The 19,448-nt window shown below is 40.6% G+C and overlaps 1 protein-coding gene across 2 annotated transcripts in view; it reads left to right on the top strand.

Annotated features, from left to right (window-relative positions):
* ccdc66 (coiled-coil domain containing 66) overlaps positions 1–19,448 on the top strand; it is an 84,614-nt gene that overhangs the window by 25,127 nt on the left and 40,039 nt on the right. For both annotated transcript variants that reach the window (XM_078543527.1, XM_078543528.1), the window contains exons 5-9: positions 2,499–2,700; positions 5,600–5,703; positions 13,248–13,390; positions 15,419–15,598; positions 16,776–16,907. In XM_078543527.1, coding sequence (XP_078399653.1) covers positions 2,499–2,700; positions 5,600–5,703; positions 13,248–13,390; positions 15,419–15,598; positions 16,776–16,907 — 761 coding nt within the window. The remainder of the gene's footprint in view (positions 1–2,498; positions 2,701–5,599; positions 5,704–13,247; positions 13,391–15,418; positions 15,599–16,775; positions 16,908–19,448) is intronic.

The raw sequence follows: 19,448 nt of genomic DNA on the forward strand, positions 1-19,448 counted from the left end.
CATCCGGGCCTGGGGATTTGTCAGCCCGCACCCCCAACAATTTGCTCAATACCACTTCCCTGGTGATTTTCATTTTCCCGAGTTCTTCCCTCCCATTTCCTGATTTGCAACTATTTCTGGGATTCTACTTGTGCCCTCTATAACGAAGACCAAAGCAAAATACTTGTTTAATTCATCTGCCAAATCCCTACTTTCCATTCTCAATTCCCCAGACACACTTTGTATAGGACCATTGCTCACTTTGTTAACTCTTCTTATTTAAATATCTATAGAAACTCTTACTATCCACATCTACATTACTAGCTAGCTTTCTATCGTACTCTAAATTTTCTCTCCTTATTAATCTTGTCGCCATTCTTTGCTGTTCTTTACATTCTGTTCCATCTTCTGACCTGCCACCTGTCTTTGCGTAATTATATGCTTTTTCCTTTAAGTTTGATACTGTCTTTAACTTTTTTAGTTAACCACGGATGGTGGGCCTGCAACCCCTACACTCATCCAAACTAGCTGAGGGAGCCTCAAGCCTTTTGAACAATTGCAGAGGCTCACGCTCCTGCACTCCTGCCCTCTGGGTCCCCTTATCTGCCTCACTCGCAGTCACATCCTCCTGTCCCTGGCCACTGACCAAGTCGGAAGACCCTATCCTAACTGGTGTGACTGCCTCCTGGTATAAAGCATCCAAGTAACTTTTCCCCCTTCCTGATGTGTTTGAGTCTGCAGCTCAGCCTGCAGCTCAATGACTCTGAGCCGAAATTCCTCAAGCCGCAAACACTGTAGATGTGTTTGCCCTGGATCACAATGTTATCCAGGAGCTCCCACAGGCTGCAGCCTTGACACATCACCTGTCCTGCCATCCTTAATGCGTTTTACATAATTACTTAATTATATTAATCACTTATTTATGTTGCTTTCTTATTTTTTTATTAACTTTACCACCAAATTGTGCACTATTTTAAACCTTAGGGATACTTACCAGATACTCAACAAAGCTATCTCCTTTCCCTGTAGTAGAGCAAGAACCAATTTCTATGGGGTGAGAAAGATAGAAAGAGGAAACGAACAACTCCTTCTCTTTCACCGAACTCCCCTCTCATCAAACTCCAAGTCTTCACTCAGTTAGTCAGCTGCACTCCTCCTCTCAACCTTATTTTCCCCAAGGAAAACGGTCCTAACATCTCCAATCTATCTTCATAACTGAAGTGCCTCAGCCCTGGAACCATTCTTGTGAATCTTTACTGCGCCCTCTCTAATGCCTTCACATTCTTCCTAAAGTGCGGTGCCCAGAACTGGACACAATACTCTAGCTGAGGCCGAACTAGTGACTTGTACAAATTCAACATAACCTCCTTGCTCTTGTACTCCTTGCCCCTATTAATAACACCCAGGATACTGTATGCATAATTATTTGCTCTCTCAACCTGTCTTGCCACCTTCAATGATTTATGCACAAATACACTCAGGTCTCTCTGCTCCTGCACTCCTCTGAGAGTTGTACCCTGTATATTGTCTCTATGTGTTGTTCCTACCACAATGAATTACTACTCATTTCTCTGCATTGAATTTCATCTGTCACCTGTCCGCCCATCCCACCAATTTGTCTCTGTCCCTTTTGGAGTTCTACGCTATCCTCCTTATAGTTCACAATATTTCCAAGTTTTGTATCATCCGCAAGCTTTGAAATTGTGCCTTATACACCAAGGTCTAGGTCATTAATGTATATCAGGAAAAGCAAGGGTCCCAATGTTGACCCTAGGGGAACTCCATGCCTTCCTCCAGCATGAAAACATCCATTAACCACTGCTTTCTGTTTCCTGTTGTTTAGCCAGTTCCGTATCCATGTTGTTACTGTTCTTTTTATTCCATGAGCTATAAACCTTGCTCGCAAGTCTGTTGTGTGGTGCTGTATCAAACACTTTTTCGAAGTCCATGTACAACACATCAACAGCATTGACCTCTTCAACCCTCTCTGCTACCTCTTCAAAAAACTCCAGCAAGCTAGTTAAATATGATTTTCCCTTAAGAAATCCATGCTGGCTTTCCTTAATTAACCCACATTTGTTCATGTGAAATTTTGCTCCAAATTATTATTTCTAAAAGTTTCCCCACCACTAAAGTTAAACTGGCCTGTAGTTGCTGGGCTTATCTTTACATCTTTTTGAACAAGGGTGTAATGTTTGCAATTCTCCAGTCCTCTGGAACCACCCTTGAGTTTAAGGAAGATTGAAAAATTATGGCCAGTGCCTCTGCAATTTTCACTCTCACTTTCCTCCGTATTTTTGGATGTATTTCATCTGACCTTGGTACCTTATCAACTTTACTTACAGATAACCTATCCAATACCATCACCATTTCTATTTAAAACCCATCTGGTGTCTGAATTACCTTTCTTTTACCATGGCTTGGATAGCATCTTCTTCCTTGGTAAAGACAGATAGATGCAACAAAGGTAGTAAACAAGAGTTTTTGCTTTGAACTGCTGATGTTTTGTTTCTTAATAGGTAAAGAAGTTAAAGAAGCTGAGGCCACACGTAAAGAGCTTAAAGGGGAAGAGAATGCCACTCTGAAAATTGGTGTTGACTGTGCCAATAATGAGGCCTCGCAGGACAATAGTTCATCCCAAAAACCACAGGCAACTAATAAATCCAGAGCAAATGTCGAACAATCAAACCCTGTGCAAGCTGAAAAGACTGTGGATATTAGGTAGGTATTGAAAATAAAGCAATTAAGTACCATATGAATGCACTAAATAAATCAAGAATCTCAATTCTATTATAATAATCTGCAGTGTAAGGTTGCACAATTGGTCTGCATTATGATATGATACACCTGTAAGGTCAGTTGGAACGTTGATGATGCCAATTATTGTAGTGAGTGACCTGTGCCACCAATACTGCTTTGTAATTAGCTGTTAGTAGCTCTACAACAACAACAGCTTGCTGTCATCTTGCAGCATCTTTAATGTACGAAAACATTTTAAGGCACTTTGCAGGAGCATTAGCGCACAAAAATTGACACAATTGGTCAAAGAGATATGTTTTAAGGAGCATCTTAAAGTGGAGAGAGGGGCATAGAGATTTATGGAGGGAATCCTAGAGCTTGAGCCTTTCATGCCATGGTAGAATGATTAAAATCATGGATTTTGAAGAGGTCAAGACAGCAAGTGCTTGGAGATCTTGGGAGGGTTGTAGAGCTAGAGGAGGCTGCAGAGATAGGGAAGGGTGTGGTCATGGAGTGGTTTGAAAATTAGAATTCGAAATGAAAAATTGCTCCAGTTGGCTACTTACGTGGGATATTTTTCCTGCTTGCTTTTGTGAGCTGCCTTCCCCCTGTCCCTGACAATCTAACTGATAGAAACAATCATTACATGGTATCTTTATTGTAGAAAAGCTTGATTGGACATAAAGCCTTCAAATACAGCAAAAGAAGCATTGAGTTTAGGAAACGGGTTCTGGATTCGGACTGAGATGACGAAAGACTTTTCCACCAATGATGGAGCAGAGTGAAGAAGCAAGGAGGCTCATAAAAGTAGCATCCGAGGATTGTACTGTACAGGAAAGAATGTAATGCTGGTGTTAGTTGTAAAGTATGCCAAATTCATTAGAAATATTTATTGATGAAGATGCGTGGTAGCTTATTGGCCGTGGAATATTCAGCATTTGATTGTCATTGAATTAATTGAAGCCCACGTTTGCTTTGTTTAGTAAAATTCAGTGGAATAAATGGAAATATATAATTTCAGAATAGTAGTTATTTTTGAGTTGTACACCATTCAGAAGTCCTTTGTAAACAATTAACATTGTGCATTATTCCTTCTGTCCTCTTGTCTCTCTTATTCTCTTGTACGCAGTTATTCATCTCTCTTGCCAAATTTTCATATGTGGTGTTATGTCATGAGTTTTGACTATTCAACTGTAGAAATTTGTTCTTATGTACAGCTTTCTATGAAGGTTGATTGAATAGTTATCATGAGTGGAATCCCTAACTGCTTTTCCTCAGTCATGCCTCTGTTGCCTCTGGACACGGCTTTTCTAATGCACTCCTGGCTGGTCTTCCACATTCTGCCGAATGTAGACTTGAGGTCATCCTAGGCTCTGCTGCCCATGTGTTGGCTATGTCCGGTTCTGTTCACCAACTGCTCCTGTGGTCCCCAACTTAAATTCGCTCTGGTCAAGCAACCTCTTGATTTTAGAATTCTCATCCTTGTTTATGGGTCCTGCTGTGACCTTGTTCCTCCCTTTCTCCTCTGGCCCCACCACCCTCCAGGATGTCTGCTCTCATCTAATTCTGGCCTCTTGAGCTTCCCTGGGATACAGGGTAGTTTGATAAGGTGGATTCAAAATTGGCTTAGTTGTAGGAGGCAGAGGGTGATGACAGAAGGATGCTTTAGTGACTAGAAGCCAGTGTCCAGTGGCGTACCACAGGGATCTGTGCTCGGTCCCCTATTATTTGTCATTTATATAATCAACGTAGATGATGATGTTGGGGGTAGGATTAGTAAGTTTGCGGATGACACAATGATTGGCCGGGTGGTTAACAGTGAGGTTGAGTGTCTTGGGCTACAGGAAGATAAGACAGGATGGTCAAATGGGCAGATAAGTGGCAGATGGAATTTAAACCTGAAAAGTGTGAGGTGATACACTTTGGAAGGAGTAATTTGACAAGGAAGTAGTTAATAAACGACATGGCACTAGGAAGTTCTGAGGGACAAAGGGACCTTGGCGTGTATGTCCATAGATCTCTGAAGGCGGAGGGGCATGTTAGTGGGGTGGTGAAAAAGGCATATGGGACACTTGCCTATATCAATCGAGGCATAGATTACAAAAGTAGGGAGGTCATGTTAGAGTTGTATAGAACCTTGGTGAGGCCACAGCTGGAGTACTGTGTGCAGTCCTGGTTGTCACATTATAGGAAGGATGTGATTGCACTGGAGTGGGTGCAGAGGAGATGCACCAGGATGTTGCCTGGGATGAAACATTTAAGTTATGAAGAGAGGTTGGATAGACTTGGGTTGTTTTCCTTGGAGCAGAGGAGACTGAGGGGCGACCTGATCGAGGTGTACAAGATTATGAGGGGTGTGGACAGGGTGGATAGGGAGCAGCTGTTCCCTTTAGTTGAAGGGTCAGTCACAAGGGGGCATAAGTTCAAGGTGAGGGGCAGGAGGTTTAGGGGGGGATGTGAGGAAAAACTTTTTTACCCAGAGGGTGGTGACGGTCTGGAACGCACTGCCTGGGAGGGAGGTGGAGGCGGGTTGCCTCATCCTGTACCTGGATGAGCACTTGGCACGTCATAACATTCAAGGCTATGGGCCAAGTGTTGGTAAATGGGATTAGGTAGGTAGGTCAGGTGTTTCTCACGTGTCGGTGCAGACTCGATGGGCCGAAGGGCTTCTTCTGTGATTCGGATGTTCTGTGAATAATCTAAATTGAATGGCTTTTTGGATTCAGTACATTTATTCACATAGCATGGTGATACAACTATGGCCCACAAAGAGGCAATTTCATTGATTTTAGAATTATATTGCAAGTTTATAATTCTTAAAAACAAGTAGCAAAAAATATACTTCTGCTTCTTTTTTATGTGAACGGCATTACTTTGATAGTGCGTCCAACCAAGTCCGAGATGGACTTTTCAGGCACCTTGGAGAACGAGAAAACGAAAAGGATCAGCTGGAAGCCAGGCGAATCCAATGGAAAAAAGAGCTAGGTATATGATGTTCCATGTTTGGAAAAATTTGTTTTTTTTTTTCTTGGTGTCTCCATTGTGAATAATGGTGAAGCAATTGGCTTTCACCATTATTATGAAGTAAATAGGACAGAAACTTCTCATCTCCCCACATGTACGGTTAAATGTGGAAATTGGTGTCCAAGTTCCTCTGTTCCTCAGCAAGCAGGTTGTGTTATAATAATACTTTATTGAGAGTAATCCATGTAAAGACATGTATGTGCTGTACCTAGTTAACCATTAAATAATGCAAATAAAGTTAGCAATTGTGCATGCAGGCATAAGTGAATTTATAATGTCGTAATTATTACAAAGCAATCTTTCTAGCACTGAGCAGTTAAGTTTGTAAATTTGGAGAATCATTCCTTCAGAACTTGGTGTTGGAGATTTTAAGGGAAAAATTATTTTTTTGTACTGTTTTCTGTCTGTCGTTTATCTCTCTTTCCACATCTCTCTTGCTTTCTGTCATGATTTTACATTGAATTAAACTTAATATATTCCACCTGGTTTAGACTTTTTGGTCCAATTTTAACTTTGAGCAAGAGGGCGAGTTTTAAATGAGTTAAAATTTCATCTTGTGTATCTCAGTGAGCATTCCTCGATATGGTTGTTTGAGGAACTATGCTGCTTCTTGCCCTGCTCCTATGAGCCTCATACGTCCTGTTGAGAGCATCGCATTGGACCTGGTGCTCAATCACAGCAAGTTGCTGTTCAAAAGCCTGTGAAAACTCAGTGGGAAACTGTCAGCGTGATGCAGGGCAAGCACCATTCCTTCACCACTGACCCCAAAATCATGCTAATTATATTTGAAACTTCATCTATTGAAGAAACTGTTGTAAGCCTGTGTACTGTAGGTGTGATTTTAATTTACTTTGATAAATTTGTGATTGATTTCATTTAGTTTATCATAGAAGTCATTGTGGTGAGGAAGATTTTTTTTTAGATGGTCTAAAAAAAGGTGGAGATATTTAATAAATACAGCTTTGCATTAGGCTTTTCTGATTAGCAAAGAGGTAAAACCTGAAGTGGTAGATAGGAAAATGAGTAGTATTATGATGGATATAAGGATATTTTTACATAAATTAGTTGGGTTAAAGGAAGACAGGGCCCAATGTCGTTCATCCTGAGGGAGATGAAGGAAGAAATTGCTGAGGCCTTAGACATAATGGCCCAAATCTTAAGAGTCTACGGATGCATCAGGGCCCGACAGAAGCTTTGACATGTGGACTCGTGGAAATTGCCCAGGAAGTTAAACTTCTGATGGGCAACTCCACACTTTCCAGGACCCTGCACGAATGTCTCCGACTGAGCTGGAATTGGAGACATGGAACAGATCCATGGGACTTACCTTAACAGTTACCCAGGAGATTTTAGAAACTCTAAAGTCTGGCCTAACACCTGGGTAACTCCACAACTGGACCCCCGCCCCCCACCACCACCACCCCGGACCACCCGACTACTCCCTGACCTGACTACTTGCCCACCAGCCCTGACAACCCTCCTGACTATATCTCCAAACAGACTTGACTAACACCCCACTACCCACTGACCAGATTGACTACCAATCCTCTACCCACCAACCTGACCTGACACCGATAATCCCCAACTACCCACTTGGTCACCATTCACTTGCCCATTCACTTAACTCACATTCATTAAATGACCTTTAAATACTTACCAGAACGCATCAGCTAATAGAATTGCAGGTTTTATGAAGTATAAAATATAAAAGTCAAGTTGTATAATGTATAAAATGTATCAGTCTATATGGGATCTTAAGATCTCAGTTAGAGTGCTGTGTATCTCATGTGCTCAGCATCATTGGAAGAATAATGGGGCTTTAGTGGGATACAATGCATATTCACTAGGAAGTAATTACAAAGAAAGACTTGGGTCCATTTTCATTCACAATGCCTGTAATCTGTGTTGTGTGATAGAAATGTTAGTGATGAAAGGAAAGAGTAGAGTCAATAGAAGCAAATTTTTTCCAATGTTTGAACTAGGGACCATAAATACAGATTAAATACAAAAGAGTTAACGTAGAGAACAGAGAGAATTCGTCACACAGAAGATGTGATGGTGACACTGTGCAAAATCATAGTGGTTAAGTTACTGGACCACTAGTATAAAGATCTGGACTAACCATCTAGAGATATGAGTTCAAACCGCACCATGGCAGCTTGGGAATTTAAATTCAGTTAACTAAATAAAATCTGGAACAAAAGCTAGTGTCAGTAATGAAATGACCATGAAACTACCAGATTGTCAAAAAAAAATAAAAGGGAAGGAAGCCTTCCCTGGTCTATGTGTGACTCTGGACCTACAGCAATCTGGATGGCCTTTAATTATCCACTGAAAAGCAAGCCATTCAGTTATGTCAAACCACTACAAAAACAATGCATAGAATTGGATGGATCACCTGGCATTGACTTATGCACCGGACTGGACAAAGGCATCCCCCTCAGCCCAGTCAACCCTGCAAAGTCCTCATGAACATCTAGGCCTTGTGCCAAAATTGGTAGAACTCTCCCTCAAAATGGACAAGCGACAGTCTGACAAAATCATATGTACAGAATAACCTTTTCAGCCAATGTTCCAGATGCCTCCATCACCATCCCTGGATATGCCCTGCCCCACTGGCAGAACAAATCCACCAAGCGGTACGGTGGCCCTGGAGTTCCTCAATATTGACTCAAAGCCCTGGAAGTCTCGTGGCCTCAGGTCAAACATGGACAGGGAAACCTCCTGCTAATTACCACCTGATGGTGAATCTGTTCTCTTCTGTGTTTCCTTGGAAGAAGCACTCAGGGTAGCAAGGACATAAGCCCTGGTAAGGGCTTTAATGTCCACCACCAGGAGTGGCTTGATAGTACCATTACTGACTGAGCTGGTGGATTCCTGAAGAACATAGCTGCCAGTGTGGGCCTGTGAGATGTGGTGAGAGATCCAACAAGAGGGAAAAACCTACTTGATACTTTCCTCACTAACCTACCTGGCCATGATGATATTGCTAGGGGTAAAGACTGGCAGTCCTTGTGGAGACTATATCTCACCTTCACGCTCAGGATAGCTGCCATCATGTCGCTAAATGGAACAGATTCAGCAGCTCAAAACTGGGCATCCACTGATGGACACTGACACAAGAGCCACTACAGAATTGTATTCCACTACAATGTGCAACCTTGAGACCTGGCATATCCCTCACTCTACCATTACCATCAAGCCAGGGGACTGACTCAGGCTCAATGAGTGTAGAAGCGCATGCAAGGAGCAACATCCAGCGTACCGGAAAATGGAGTGCCAGTCTGGTAAAGCTCTACAACACTGGAATACATGCATGCTAAACACTGGAAGTAGCATGCTATAGACAGAGCTAAGTGATCCCAGAACCAATGGATTAGATTCTATAGACCTGCCACACCCAGTTGTGAATGTGATGGACGATTAAACAACTAATCGAAGGAGAACACCCTCATCCTCAATGATGGCAGAGCCCAGCACGTGAGTGCAAAAGGCAAAGCTGAAGAATTTGCAACCACCTTCAGCTAGAAGTGCGGAGGGGATGATCTATCTCAGCCTCCTGAGATTTCCATTATCACAGAAGCCAGTATTTAGCCAATTAAATTCACGGCATGTGATAGCAAGAAATGCTGTGCACTGGGCACAGCCAAGGCCCATTAACATCCTTGCTGTAGTGTTGAAGTCTTGCACTGCAGAACTAGCCACAGCTCCATCTATGCTATTCCAGTACAAAGACAACACTGCTATCTGCTTGACAAAGTGGAAAATTGCCCACCTGTGTCCTGTCCACAAAAAGCCAAACAAATCCAATTCTGCTAATTACCGTTCATTCCCTCAGCCTACACTCAATCATCAACAAGGTATTGGGGTCATCGACAGTGCTACCAAGTGGCAGTTTCAGTAACCTTCTCACTGCTCAGTTTGGGTTACACTGGGACCACTCTGCTACAGACCCCTTCACAGAGTTGGGCCAAATGTGGACAAAGGAGCTGAATTTTCCTTCAATTCCACGTCCTTCAACTTTAGCAAACAGATGTGTATTCGGGTCTTTATCAAATGCCTTCTGGAAGTCCATATAAATAACTTTCAGAGACATTCCCCTATTCACTACTTTAGTCACCACTTCAGAAATTCAATCCAATGCATCCGGCATGGTCTACCCTATAAAAATCCATGCTGGCTCTCTGATCAGCTGAAAATTTTCCTTAGCCTACATCTGTTGTCGGAAAATTACTAGAGTAATTGGTCTATAATTTCCTGGTTTCCTTCTCTCACCTTCCTTAAACAGTGGAGTGACATGTGAAATTTTCTGGTTTAAAGGAACAGTTCCTGGATTGAGAGAACGTTGGAAGATTATAGTTAGGGCATCAGTAACATTCTCACCAACTTCCTTAGCCCTTGGATGGAAAACATCTGGTCCTAGGGATTTGGCACTCTTTCATGCCACTGTTTTCTTCATTACTGTCATTTTGCTTCTATTAGTTTGGACGAGTCCCTGACTGATTCAGTATTAGTTTCCTTGGAATGTTTGGCATGCTGACCTCTTCCTCTACTGTAAATACTGGCACAAAGTAATTATTCAGCTTGTCTTTAATTTCTTTATTTTTATTGACAATATCACTGTTAGCAGTTTTTAAGAGGTTAACATTGCTTCAGACCACCTTTTTCCCCTAATGTAATTGTAAAGATGTTTTTGTTGATTTTGATATGTCTTGCAAGTTTCTTTTCATACTCCCTTTTTGTAGCTCCATCTCTTTTGCCAGGATCTGTGCTATTTTTTCATTTTTATATCCTTTTTCTTATAGTTTTATGGTGTCTCTCCTCTTTAGTTATCCATGGCTGCCTTTTTTGGTAAGTAGAGCTCTTGCCCCTTAGGGATATAAATTGGTTCTGTATCGTGTCAAATTCTTTTTGGGCATCTCCCACTGATCTTCTGTCATTTTTTCCCAATTTGCAAGTATTTCACAATCTACCACTTCATAGCTGCTACTGGAGTCCGAAACGCAACTCCCACTAGAGCCTTGAATCCTTTTTGATTTCTTAATTTTATCCGTAAAGTCTTTACTTCCTGCTTACCTCTCATCATACCTTTTATCATCAAATTGATTTCATCCTTAATCACAAAGGCTGCTCCTGTGCCTCTGCCATTTCCCCTCCTTTTCCTGTAGATCTTATAACCTGGTATATTTAGCTCTCAGCTCTAACTATTTTGCAGCCATGTTTCAGTAATAGCTACCATGTCATACCCTTGAGGTTTAAATTGCAGACACAAATTATTTGGTTTGTTTCTTGTACTCCGTGCAGTTGTGTAAAGAATGTTCATCTGGGCCATACATTGTAACCTTCACTTTGTTCTACAGTTTTTACTGATGCATTTCTTATTTCTCCCTCTTGGTTTAATTACTTTATTTTAATTACTATTTTTTAGCCCTCCTTTTACCTGGAGTTCCTAAAACACAATTTCTGACTTGTTACTCTACTTGTTACACTCTTTTGTTATTTGACATGTTATTTATGTTACCTTTCCACCTGAGGCTTCCCTTCCACTTAGTACAGCCCTAGTCCCTAGTCCTTCATCCTAACCCATAGTCCTTAAACAGTCCTAGGCCTAGTAACATACATATGCCACTCCTTGGAAATAATGGCTAGCAGTGAACCTATATGAAGGATTGTAATTGTATTTTTCATGTTGTAGAGAAGGAAATAATGGTAGTGGTTAGCTTGATTTCATCTTCCATCAGAGATATTGACCTAATGCGATTAGAATAATCTACAACTAATACCGTTCCATTCAATTTGCTATAGAAAACCGAGTTGTGGCAAAGGCCTACAGTAAGAAAAATAGGAAACTATCTGCTCACTTGTGAATGAGACTATTGACATCCATGATCTTTTGCAGTTGAACATATTGACACCTGGGCTTTGTAAACTGGTTTACAGGTGGCGACGCCTATCGTCTTACTGAAACCTCTCTACATGCCAACACTTTGCACCATCTTCCCTGCCAAACTGTCTCATTGATGATGTGTTTTCTATTGTCATACCTTAGCCTCTTTACCTATCTCTACCTCTCCCACCTCCATCCCCACCACTTCAGTCCTCTGATACTTCCCCTTCCATGGAACATCTCATTCTGTACTTGCATTTTCTTTAACGTTCTAATTGCTTACAACCTCTTCCCGGCCTTAACCTCTGATTTCTCCCTGGGATACCACTCTCCTTTCCTCCCTAAGCATCTGCACTATTACTCTTTATCATTGATGATTTTATTTTTGAACTCTGCTGCTCTTGCCCTCTCTTCTGAATTTGCTGACTCCTAAACTTCTTTATCCATATAAACTCCCCTAGACATATTTCCAGCCATCTGTTCAACCTCACCTCCTCTTTAGGCACCTTTCTCCTTTTCCACACCAAGTCGCTTATGGTTGCACTCAAACTCCCAGCTGCCTTGCTGTTGGTCCTTAATTTCACCATGATAACTCTACAGCTGTTGATTTACTTGATGACTCTTCTGCCTCTACCTTCATCCTCCTCCTTAATCAGTATCCCACCCCAGTCCTTCCTGTTACAACGTTCACCTTCACCTGTTCCAGTCCAAGAGTTGCAAACTTTAATGTTCCTGGTGAATGAATGAGTTAACTTCCCAGCTGCAGTTCTGGCTAGACTGTGAAATGCTCTACTGGGTCTCAAAACTTTGCATAAACCACCCACTGCTCTAGGATTAGACTAGAAGGTAACAAGATAACCTTAATTCAGATTACTTCCTGCCAACCTCTGGAACCTCCTATAGCCCTGCAATCCTCCACAAACTTTGTGTTCCTTCAACTGTGGTGTATTGTGTGTCCCCCATTTCCTTGTTCTCATTGCTTTCAGCCATTGAGACCCTAAGCTCTGGAAGCTCCTCCCTTGACTTCTCTGTCGCGCTCCTTCTCTTTCCTCTAAGAATCTCCTTTATAAATCCACCGCTTTCTTCAAGTTTTTAATCAGCCTTCCTCATATCTTTGTTTGATGTCCATTCCATTTTGATTATGTTTTAGTGACTCGCTTTGAGATGTTTTTCTACATGAACAGTATGATATAAATACAAGTTGTTAAAATATTCTGGGGACATGCGATATCAATGCAAGTCCTTTTTAACAAACTGAAATAGTTTCATCTTGGGACTTTTAAAAAACTTTTAGTAAAGCTGGCTAGAGCTGGAAATGTCAGACTTTGATATTTGTGCTAATTTTTTTGAGGCTGCAACTAAAGCAAGTTGTTGGAATATTGTATAGAGGTTTAAATAGTGTCCATCAGTGCTTACACAAAACATTTAAATAAAAGTTTTCCATTACTACATCCACTGTCCTGAAGAGAAAAATATTATTTTTTTTCTCTTCCCATCTTAAAAAATGGAGACTAAACTGTGGTTCCATGGTCATAAAGTTGATTTTCAGAATCAATAATACTGCCAGTAAGACTATCTGACGTAATTGACAATATTTTTGGTTATTGAAAATCTGCAGATGAACAGGTGGCTTTAAAGAAACTGTTAGAAAAAGATAATGCAGCTTCAGAATTTTTGGAGTGGAATCCGTGGGGAAGGCCTGGTGCAGGGGCACCCCTACAATCCAAAACAGAGAAGATACTTGCAACATATGAAGCAAAGGTAGGAGTTTAAAAAAAAGTTTATACTTTTACTCTCCTTTGCATGCTGTTCCTCCCCTTTCTTTCTTTCTCTCCCTGCCTGTGTTTTTTCATGTTTTATCTCTAACTGAAGAAAAATAGGCAAATGCTTATTTTTTAATTAAATCTGTAGTCAGACTTGAGTGGTCACAATATTATTTATAATGTTGCTGCAGCTATTTTGTTGTGCAGACGCACACATACAGAAATGTTACTTTGCCCAATTTCTTAGATATTTTCCCTATTTGTCACATTGAGAAGTTCAGGAAATGGATTTGCAGGATCCCTGTTTGTCTAAAAATAAAATAATACAAGGTCTTTCAGTCACAGTAGAAGAGGAACATTGTGAGAAAGGTACTACATGTCCTTAAAGTGTTATGACATAATTTTTCTCATCAAAACAAAAAATATTTCTGCTTTTGTATAGACTGCTGCTGCTGAAAGTACACTTATTAGACATTAAGTAAGGACAGCATCAGGCTTTACTGATGCTTCTCTATTGTTGAGTAACTCACTGTGAAGCCTGGCTGCTTGGGTGAGGTACTTGGAAGAATTTTATAATGGTGGATATTAGATTATTAATTTTAAATCTTTATTACTAGTAGCAGCATATGAAGGGTTAAAACAGGTTCACACAGAAAATGTCCAGGCAGTGTGCAGTTGCTAGGACCTAGATAAGTTGTCCGTATGGATGTTAATGGGCTATGTAAATTAGTAATCGTAAACGTGCTACCTGGCGTAGTAGAGAGCTTAACATGCTAAAGTTGACTGATTGCAAAGTGAAGTGTCTTCGATAACTGACTGGCCATTGCTGGTATTCAAAGTAGTTGATAGTCAATCGATGTATGAAAGAAAAAACTTGCATTTATGTAGCACCTTTCATAACTTCAGGACATCTCAAAGCATTTACAGATACAATACAAAATTAAATAATTTTGACGTGTAGTCACTGTTATAATATAGGCAAACATGGCAACCAGATCTCTCACAGCAAGTCTCAGAAACACCAGTGAGATAAATGACCTCAAAATCTTTTTAGTGATAGATGACAGATGAATAATGGCCAGGGCACAGGGGTGAACTCTCATGTTCTTCAGATGGTATTATGGGGATATTTTACCTTCACTTAAGAGAACAAAGGGGCCTTGGTATAACGTCTCATCCAAAAAATGGCAGCTATAACAGTGCAGCAATTCCTCATTACTGAATTTGAAAAATACTTTGTAGATGCCCTTTGCTCTGACATGTCTTTGCAGTAGTTAAACGGTAGTTCCAACTCATCTCGTGCAGATCAGAAAGCCAGGCCAGCCTGCAACAATGGTTTTGCTTGACAGACCTGTAAACAAAAAAAAAATTAGTGCAATGATTGGGACACTGGACCTAAAAATTCATAATGTGGGTTTTTCTGTAGTTGAGGAGGTCCAGGCCAGTAGTCAATCCACAGCCAGTAGGTGGCCTGGACTAGTTTGACTCTGGTAGAATGTTGCCACACAAAAACTAAGCATCTGTTTTCAGGGATCTAGTTTATGTTGAAGGATGGCCCAGAAGATGTATTGTTGTTTTGACATATGAAAGATGGCAAAATTTGTATAATTAAATGTCATAATCTACTTCCGTTTCTTTAGGCCTAAATTTAACTAATTGGATTTCCAAGATGGTACTTTTACTATATAATTGCTCAAATTTCATATTTGTTTGGAAGTTTAAAATGATTTTTGCTACTTAAACAGTAAAGTACATTGTAATTGTCCTCTGACTAAAAGATAGCCCCCTGATACATTAAAACTTTGATGGATCAGGATCTGAACAAGTGTCTGTGAAAGGTTCTTCATTGTGGAAACTTCTAAGGTGGAAATGTATTTGTCAAGCATTTCTCTTAAATCTGGAAGGAATTTTTTTCTTTTAGTTTTGTATAACCATTAACACTAAGACCTTTCTGAGATAATCTAGTATTATGCTGTTATATGTAATGAAATTACAACATGCAGATTGTTGCCTTCATTGTTCTTAGACACGAGCAACTTTACCGGCTGCATCTGGCCCATATACTGATGGTCGAGTGATTAGCACTGCCCCCACTGTGGCGAGCACTGCGAGTACAACCGTTCCTTCAGATCGTAACGTCGGCAAAGCTTCTAGCTTTAGTTCTCCAGATTTACCTGCTGCTATCCGTTCAGCCTTTGTGCTTGGGGTAAGAAGTACTTTTTCTCCACATGCTCCCTCCCAGCGCCCGACGTCACATGAGAAAATAACGTATCATTTGCTGTTGAACACTAATGAAGTGCGCAGTATTACTTAGGAAAAAATTAATCACAAATGACTAATTCTGCTTAATGAGAATAGTTCATTATTTTTGAGCTGGGCCAGCAAAAAAGATCTATTTGAGAAAGCATTTCTGCTGTTATGAAGAGTGAAAAGCAGACCTGCTATTGTATGTTGAGGTTTTGATTAAGTACAACTAGTAGACCAAGGTTACTGTTTTGGTATTTTCAAACTCTTCCTTTGGAGAGCACTGTCAAGTAGTGGAGGGATTTGTAGACTGATTGACAGTCTGAGATACAGGTACGGGAATACTTCTTCCAATATTCTTCAAAATCAGGTTAGCTCCATATGATGGGAGTAGTTTGAGCTCCCACAATCCATAAATTGGCAGGGAGAGTTGGGGTGGCAGCACAGGCACTCATTCTCACTCCAAATGGATGTGAATATTCTACAGTTCAGAGCTGGATTGTGGATCTTCACTTGCCTGAACTGCCTGGAATGGGACTTGATCTTTGTGCCTTCTGATGTGGAGCCAAAGCTTATTCCCTACTTCAGTATTTGAACAATGCATTACTTTCATTTATCAAAGCCATGTTGTTGTCGTTATGTCAAATTGCTATCAAATATTAGTTTATTTTACTACGTTTATACCACAATTTCATTGTATACCATACAATTTCATTGCACATTCTGCATTGCAGTGTAAACCTACCAGTCTAAAGTGTTATGAAAATTCACTGCTCTGATTCAGGATACAGTTGTGTATTTTATATTGATATATCAGAAATATGACTCCCTATATGATGTATATCTGGACTGATGCCAAAGTGCGTCCTTTGATCCATCATACTTGTCTTCAGACAACAACAGATGCTAGTTTTATTACTTGAAGTTATTGCTCCAGTGTATTTATGTTGTGTATACAGGAGTGAACTAAAATATGCATCAGTGCAACCATTGCAGAATGAGAGCCTACTAGTTATCCCACTGCCAATATAGTTTGATAGCTTAAAACATTCAAATTGCAAGTAGGATGATTTCTGCCTTTGAGTTAATTTAACTTACGAGAGTGTTATTTTGAAGTGCTCCCTTTTGATGTCATACAGGAATCTGTGCCATTAGAGCATCCTTTCAGCGCAATAAAACGTGAACAACAAAAGAAGTGGCTCCAAGAACTGGATAAACAAAGAGAGGAAGAAAAAAATAGGAAACTGCAAGAAAAGTTAAAATATACAGAGGTATATTTTCAGGAAAGCATAGTAATACACTGGGAAAAATCTTGCCTATCCTCTTGGTAGTACAGAACTTGAGTGTTGCTGAAAAGAGAGACATGCTTTTGAAATTTTTCATCTTGCATTCATCAGGACAGTTATAAGAATACCAATTTCAAAGGAAGCAAAAATTTATACTGCATGAGAAAAGTTTGCTGATTGGTTGGTCAGTCAGCTCTGGTTGGTTGAGAGCTGACTGGCCAACCAATCAGCACCCTTTTCTCATACAGTATAAATTGTTGCTTCCTGTTAAATTTGGCATTCTTGCATCTGCCCTGATGAGTGCAAGATGAAAAATTTCGACAGCATGTCTCTCTCTTCAGCAATAATAAGATGTTTTTTGCTATGCTGCATTGTGGGCATTCTATGCTACTTGCATTTTATTTAACTTAAATGGAAAATATCTACTTAGACATACCTTCAGAGTATACATGTTTGTTTTAGTCCTATTTGTTCTCATCTCTTGAAGACCAAATATCCCCTTCTAAATACAATGCTTATTTATGCCACTGAAACAACACATCAAAGTCATTAATTACATGTGTGATTATGCCCCCTGTTTGTTTCCTCTCTTCATCCTCCTTGATCTCTGTGAAACTTTTGACAGTTTCTGTCCTCTTCCAGTATCTCTCTTGTCATACACCACGTATTACATTACCTCTAACAGTTTTTTTCTTCCCTCCCTGCACAGTCCTTTCTAATGTACCCCAGGGTTCCATCCTTGATTATTGACCTCTTCATGTGCTATACCTTAACAATATCACCTAGAAACATAAAGCAATATTTTTCCAGCCCTGGGGTGGGAGACTGGGTAAACTGCCTTGTTGGGACAGCTCCTTGACACATTGCTACCTCCAGGGAAGTTTCCCACCAGCGGGACCTAATGTGCACTGGCTACCTGCTGAATGCAAGTGAGCAGACAATTTAAATAATCGAGGCTCCTACTAGGTGGAGCTGGATACGCCATTCCCCAAAGAGAGGGCTGCCAGCAGGGAAGGCTGTCCCTGCAGCTCTAATGGGCCATCTGGGGGAGCCTGCCAGCTTGACCTCTCTGATTTTTACTTTTATGCTTAGCTCTTTGAGAGGGCCTCCATGTTGATGCACCCTCTCAATCTGAGAGCTACCTCAGCAGGTCCCTCAGGGGCTGCAAAGGCTCCAGACCTGCTGGCCTTGTTAATTGGATGGCAAGCCTGGAGGCAGCCATTTAGGAACCACCTCCAATAAAATTGCTGAGCTGGTCCTGCTGTCAGCAAGTGCGAGCTCGGGTCTCCTGTTTTGGCCGATGTTAGGATTCCAAACTCCACAACAAAATTGTGCCCTTAGGATCAGCTTCTGACTTTTAATTTGAATTCAAATTCTACTATCTGCCGTGGCAGGATTTGAACCCGGGTCCCCAGAGCATTACCCTGGACCTTTGGATTACTATGTCCAACAATGCCACTACGCCATCACCTCCCCCTAGGATCAGCTTCTGTATATACGCTGATGGCACCCAATCGTATCTCCAAATGCTCAACCAATCAATCTTGCAGCCATTAAATCTAGATTAATCAGCATTTCTTTCACTTGATGCAAGTAAAACCAACGACATCATCATCAGTTAACACTAGCACCTACATGTCTCTGTAGGTCTTTAGCGTCCTTGGCTTCCATGTCGACATCTGTGGAACCTTAATGAGGTGTTTAATCCCAAGCTGAACTTTCTTCTCCTACATTTATTCAGTTATCGATATCACTTGTTTCCAGTGTTACAACTTTGCCTGCCTACTAATGCTGAAGTCCTACTCCACACCTATATTACTCTCAGCTTCTTTTAACATGCTTCTGCACCTTCATCATCTCCATCTCCTCCAAGCTGAACTTTCTCCCTCTGCCTGACTTGTTCTTGCTTTTACATTCCGCTATAGGCTTAACCCAACCTATTTTAGCAATTGACTTCAGTTGCACAAGCTTCAATATGTATTAATTTGAATTATTTAAGCAGCTTACTTGTGGTTTCCACCTCCTTATCCACTAATGTGACTGCTGCTTAAGCGGTTAGGCCTCTGCCCAGTGAAGCTTCCTCCCTCCCTCTATCTTGCCATCTTTCTCCATGCTTTGGAAGATCTCAAAATTATAACCTTCAACCATCCATTCCTCCCCACCTCTTCTCTGAGTTCTCAGTTCATCTTTTATATGCTGTCCTTTTACCCTAATGTAAAACACTCTGAGATATCTTCAAGTATGAGAGGAATACCATAGAGAAGTAAATTATTGCTTTTTCTTAGTTTTTGTTAAGGCAACTTTGGTATATTTAGTTCCCACTCAAGTGGGATATAAAAATGATTTCCCAATTTGTAACCACAGCATTTTTTTTTCATTTGTAATCCATTTTAGTAGTATATGCATTCCTACTAAGGCTTATTATTTCCATTTAGTATTTTCATGTTTAGGTAGACTTTATTTTTAGGTAAGTTTAAAGATATTGCAAGATATTCAGGCTTGACTGCCTGAATTGGGTCATTTGGT

This window comes from Cetorhinus maximus, chromosome 6 (assembly GCF_964194155.1).
Source record: "Cetorhinus maximus chromosome 6, sCetMax3.hap1.1, whole genome shotgun sequence".
NCBI lineage: Eukaryota > Metazoa > Chordata > Chondrichthyes > Lamniformes > Cetorhinidae > Cetorhinus > Cetorhinus maximus.